At 38.4% G+C, this 6,399-nt stretch overlaps 1 protein-coding gene across 1 annotated transcript; it reads right to left on the bottom strand.

Moving 5' to 3' along the window:
- Window positions 1–262: 262 nt before the first annotated feature.
- LOC112613208 (40S ribosomal protein S27-like) lies at window positions 263–522 on the bottom strand. Its single transcript, XM_025368525.1, has one exon. It carries the CDS (start codon window positions 520–522, stop codon window positions 268–270), a length of 255 nt encoding a protein of 84 aa, XP_025224310.1. The 3' UTR covers window positions 263–267.
- Between the last annotated feature and the right edge of the window lie 5,877 nt (window positions 523–6,399).

Here is a 6,399-nt window from a genome sequence, read left to right as displayed (position 1 = left end):
AACCGAATCCAGCAGCACATCAGAAAGCTTATCCACCATGATCAAGTGGGCTTCATCCCTGGGTTGCAAGGCTGGTTCAACATACGCAAATCAATAAACATAATCCATCATATAAACAGAACCAAAGACAAAAACCACATGATTATCTCAATAGATGCAGAAAATGCCTTCGACAAAATTCAACAGCACTTTATGCTAAAATTTTTTTTTTTAATCTAAAATGTATTTATTGAGATGGTTTCCCACTCATGTTGATTCAGAGTGCTTTTAGTGCTGCTTCCTTCTAAAGGAACATCCTTCTGTAAGCCTTGCTTTTCCTCCTGTAGGCTGGCAGAGGACAGTGGAGCAGCCAACACACAAAACTACTGTTTGTGCATGGCTAAAGACCGTGGTGATTTTATAGCATCCTGGGCATTTCACATCCATAAAGTAGGAATTGGGGCTCTGCACCAGGCGTTTCTTCTTGTGTTTCCTCTTTTCCTCTTCTGGGGAGGGATGAAGGAAATCCTTTGTGAGAGGCATGTTCTCATGTGGGTAGGTCGTCACTACCGGAAAGGGCGCTAAAAACTCTTAATAAACTAGGTATTGATGGGATGTATTGTTGGGGTCCGTGCCGGGGGTGGTGGAGAATGAAAGAACACACAAAAGACAAAGACACACAGAGAACATGGCGGCCGCACTCAGAGCCTCTGCCTCACTTTATTTATACTCCATAAACCCCACGTCAGCAGAAAGAATGCAATGCAAAACCAACTTTCTTTTCCCAGATGTAAACTTCTACTCAGTTCCTTGTTTCTATGCTCTTCCTTATCTGCCCGCCTTCTTGGCGCCTACGGGAGTTCATTAAAAGTTCAATTGGAGATACTGTCTTTGAGCCCTCTCTATTCTCAGCATACTGTTTTCAAAGGCCCCTGCATTTCCCCCCCCTTTTTTTTTGTTTTGCCTCAATCCTAAAAAGGTAGCCCATATTTGTTCTTGTGTTTTCTTTTGTTTTTGGAGGCGACGGAGGGAGCATCGAATCACCAAAAGAAGTAGACCCAATCCAAGTGCCCAAAGCAATATACTTCCAGAGATTGTAGAAATCCATGTTTTCATCTGGGTCCATGGGTTAAAGGCAGCAAGGCATTGACCCAGCTCCTGAAGGGTTACAGTTCCGGACAACACATGTAATTGTTGTCAAAATGCTTCGAAAATGTTCTGAGTGAGCTCTTGGATGTCCAAACTAATATTTTTATGGCCTATTGATAATTTTCGGATTACGGTCCAATTTTGAGAGATATTAAAAGGCACTGGCATTACACAAAATTGAGTGGAGTTCCAATCACATTGTAATGTTATCCAAGTACTGAGTACAGTGAGCTGATCTCCAAGCCATGTCAAGGCTTGCTCCATGTTGTCCAATCTTTCAGCAAGTTGAGAATCAATGTTTTGTTGTTGAAGCCATAACCGGTGAGATTGTTCGTGCCATTGCTGCACAAATTCAGCATTTTGTATGCTTTGATGAAGAGCGAGCCCTGCTACGGCCGCAGTGGAGACGATGGCGACAAGGCTCATCACCGAGGCAATTATAAGTCCAAGGGCATGGAGGGTTCGCTGGAGAGAAGTCCAAATATAAGTCTCAAGAGGTGATGCCCCCCACAGTCATGTAAGTTTAACAGGTAGCCAAATTTCCTTACGAGCCCTGAGGATATAAATATCCCCAGTAAAGTTGTGCCACCAGGAATGATTGAGGCAAGACAAAAATGTACACGTATCTGTACAATTAATAATCCCCGTATCATTATCCCATGTCAAATTCCCCGCTAATAATAGGTAGGGCTTACGGACACAAGCAATAATATATCAGGAGGTATTTTGATATAACTGAATATGAAAGGAGTTATTCGGGTTAGAAAGATTAAGGGACATATTCCCCACAAAAGTGCTAATGGCATCGCCTGCAGCTAACAACTTCCAAAGATGACTCTCTACTTAGGCCTCCTTCACGCCATACCAAGGTTTCATTACTGTTAGCGGCAATACTTTTATTTACCCGATGCCATTTCAAAGGTATGTGACTAAATTTTATTTGAAAATCACCGTGCACACTTCAATCAGTTATTTGCATTCCATTGTATTCTAATAAAATCCGGGGTTTAGTTCCCCGACATTGTTGCCACTCCAGCACCTCAATATTAGGAGAAACCTCTGGAATAGGACAAAAAGGTAAAGAACTAGGAATCGTTTCATTACTATATACAGTATGATTATATTAAAAGCTTCTAGTTACAATAATAACAGTATTAGCAGCCACATGACTATGATTATAGTGAACAGCCCAGGCTTCATGCGATTTTTGGAGACAATGAGGACTATTTCCCATGCATATTGGAAGTCCTTCCACTCCAAATTGGTATGTGCTGTTTATGATTCCCGTTTTCCATTCTGTGTTGTCCTTGTCCATATAGGGGGACGGCATCCAAATAGTGTCATTGGTGAAAACTTTAATTTCCGCCTCCCCCCAGGCGACTCCCTGATACAAGGGTGGAAAGGGAATATAAGTCCAATATTCATATAAAGCCTCACTAAGGGAAATAAGTCCCCCGCCGAGGCACATCCAACAATGGAAGAAATGCATGCTGAATCCAGTTTTCTTTTCAACAGGATTTCAATAATCTTGTAGGAAACCACTCAGGTCTGCTCCCTGTAAGGACAAGAGCATAGCCCCGTCCTTGTTTTAGAACTTGCCCTTGAACATACTTACCTTCTTCATTAGGATACCAAATCTTTAAATTGTCAGCGGGGACTATCACCGAGGGAGGTGAAGAAAGATGGGTTACGACAGCGGAGTCTTGCAATTGTCTCCATTGATTCAAAAAAAATTAAAGTAAAAAGAACCTTCAAAATCAAAAAAATTAAAAAGAACCTTCAAAATCTAGTTTTTTGAGGGGCTCATTTCCCCCCCCCCCTTTTTTTTTTTTTAAACAGTTAAGATTTTAAGGTTAAATTTGCGCACTTAATGATGGCTTGACCTTGACTGTTGCCCGGGATACCGGAGACATGTTGAATATTGTAGTGCTGTAAGAAAACTTGTAATTTACGAGAGACGTAAGCAGGGGCATTATTAGTTTTAAGTATAAGAGGAATGCCCATGATGGCGAAACAAGCTAAGAGATGAGTAATAACAGAAATGAGAAAAGGTATCAATGGTATGATGAACATACTTTAATCGTCCAAAAGAAGGGACATCTCGTGGATTAACCCCAGGATGGAAGGATGGAATGCTCAAAGGAGCACAGGAAGGACAAGCTCGAATAAGAGAACGAGCTTGTTTATGAGTTAAATGAAACCGTCGTTGAAGGCCAGAACTATTAGTGTGATGTAGAGTATATTTTTGTTCTGCAGCATGTAGGTGGCCGATTAAAAGCAAATCAATCTGAGTATTACCATGAACTAATGGTTCAGAAAGTTGAGAATGAGAACGAAGATGAGTGATGAATAAAGGAGCTCGATGTTGGCTCAAAGTAGAGGATAACAAAGAAAAGAGTTTCTGAAGAGAAGAAGTAGCACAAAGAAGTAAAGTGGCCTGAGAAATATAAGAAGTAATATAAACGGCGTATTAAGAATTACTAATAATGTTACAACTAGTAGTAGGGAAATCAAGTAAGACCATGAAAATAGTAAACAATTCTTCCTGTTGCACCGAGGGATAAGGATAAACTGTAACTCGAGATTGATGAACACTCCAATATCCAGCCTTACCATTGCTACTAGCATCAGTAAAAAAGGTAGGACCTTGAACAGGAAATATAGAAATTGGTGAGAAAGGCAACACAGAATGTTGTCTAAAAAATGAAAAGATCAGAGACTTAGGATATTGGGTAGAAAATTGACCAACAAATGAAGCACAAGCAACTTGTCAAGAATCAGAAGTTGCAAGAAGATAAGTAATCTGATTATGAGTGAATTGAGAGATAATTAAGGAAGGGTCTCCTCCCCAAAGTTGTCGACGATGTCGTCCTCTGATGATCAGTTTAGCTAAACGATCGATATAAGTAGCCAAGCGTTTAGATATTTTATTGGACAAAAAGATCCATTCTAGTGGCCGATTAGTTTGATGAATCATTCCTGTGGGAGAATGTAAAGTATGAAATAAAAAAAAGGAAAGGGGAACATTGGGAAGGAGATAATATAAATGGGCCTTTTGAAGTTGCTCTTCTACAAGCTGGAGTTCCTGTAAAGCCAAAGGAGTTAAATGGCATGAGTTGTCCAAGTGACTGTCTCCTTCTAGAATAGAAAAAAGATATTATATTCCTAAAACAGGATGCATCTTTTGAAAGTCATTTAATGTTTTGAAATGATCACGTCGAGTTTGAGTTTTTTGAGGTCGAATATTTTGTGCTCCTAAGGCATAACCTAAATATTGAATAGGAAAATCCAGTTGAATTTTTTCTGGGGCAATATTAAGTGAATAGAAAGAAAGCTGAGTTTGTAATGATGCAAAAGGACAAATTCTTGACATAAGGTAGGGCTGTTTAACATACCTTGAGGTAAAACTTTCCATTGATATCGAGAAAGTGGCTGAGAATTATTAAAAACAGGGACAGAGAAGATCCATACAATGATAAATTAACACAGTTGGAAACTGATTTTTTTACAGGATTTAAAGTCCTATGTACGAAGTTTTGACATATAGTAGGGATATTAAGTATACCCTGGGGAAGAAGCTTTTACTGATATTTTTGAGTGGGTTGTCCATTATTATATTTAGGAATAATAAAGGCAAACTTTTTACAATCTTGAGGTTGTAATGGAATAGAGAAAAAACAATTTTTGAGATCTATGACCATTAATTTTTAACTTTGTGGGATAAGGGCAGGATTAGGAAGACCAGGCTGTAAACTTTTCCTTAGGTTGAATGTAAACATTTATAGTTTTAAGACAAGACAAAGACGGGAATTCCACGCAGAAATACGTGGCTTTATATTCCTCTCGGCCATTTGTTTTTTGACTTACTCTTTTAGAGTCCTAAGTATTTCTTTAGATAATGGTCACTGTTTCACCTAAATAGGAGTGGTGGCTATGAGTTTAAAGGATTGTAGCCCATTTTGAACATCATATTTTTGGCAGCTGAGGAAATATGAGGAATGTTTAAAAAAGCAGCAAATTGTTGTGAAAGATCTTGTTCCCAAAAATTAATATTGATAGGAACAATATAAAAAAAACACTTGACCTTGTTGACCTTGCTGACCTTTAGGACTGACACAGGTTAAAGGTTCTGCGTCTTGATAAACCACAGAAGCAGCACCCAAGCCAGTGAGTATAACTGAAACTTGTCTTTTTTCCCATTGTATAGGCCACTAATTTAAACAAATAATAGACATATTCACCCCCGTATCAATTAACTCTTTAAAAACTATTTCATTAATGTGCAATGAACATAAGGGCCTTTAATTAGAAACTAAAGTTTCCCAAAAAACAGTTTTTTCTGTGCTACCAAACCCTCCCTATTGAGAATATGTTTCCCTGCCTCTAGGCATATAAATTGTGAGACTTGAACCATAATAAGAATTTTATTAGTAACATCATGTCCTTTTGGCAAAGGGCCACACACTCTAATAGCTAATTTATATACTCCTCTATTAGGAGACAAAGTATAAGGCTGAGTAATAGCTAAGTCAGCAGCGGCGCTCTACTTAGTTGCCTCATAAACCTGAGAAACTGGGGTAAGGTGTGGGATCCTTAAGGAGGACTTGAATTTATTCCTTGATGTTGTAGGCCATTGCTCACTGGGTATTGTATGCAGGTTCAGTCAATAACAAATATTTGTAAACAAATAAAGTGATTACAGGTGCAGAAATTCAGTTCGTAGCTTACTATTCAATAGAGTATCTGCTTTGTAAAAGATGGTGGACCACAAAATACTCAACGGATTTTGGTTTTCAAAACCCAGTGATGCTATCCAAGGCTAAATGGATACTTGAAATTGGGATTGGATCTGGTGCTGAGATACAACTTTTACTTAGTTATTGATTTTTCTTTCCTCCGATTATTCCAAGGAGAGTGACTACCATTTTTGTACTTTATAGAGCAGTCTAGAGGAAAGGGTTAAGCATGTAAGCTCTGGGCACAGAAAGTCATATTTTCAAAATATAATAGCTATATGACCTTGGATACATTTATAAAACTGTCTTAACTCTGTTTTCCTGTCTACAAAATGGTAATAATTATAAAATTTGTCAGTCTTAAAGGGATGTTGGAAGAACTAAATGCAAGTGAAGATTTTTTCACAGTAGTGGACACATAGTAAGTACTCAGTATACTATAGCTATTATTACTGTCATTATTGTTAATATTACATCTATTTATTTTAGCTCTTTAATGTAACAAGTGCAGAACCATAATCTCACATCCCTCAGA

This window comes from Theropithecus gelada, chromosome 19 (genome assembly GCF_003255815.1).
Source record: "Theropithecus gelada isolate Dixy chromosome 19, Tgel_1.0, whole genome shotgun sequence".
Classification (NCBI taxonomy): domain Eukaryota; kingdom Metazoa; phylum Chordata; class Mammalia; order Primates; family Cercopithecidae; genus Theropithecus; species Theropithecus gelada.
Note: the sequence above shows the minus strand (reverse complement) of the source record. Positions and strands in the feature narration are given on the sequence as shown.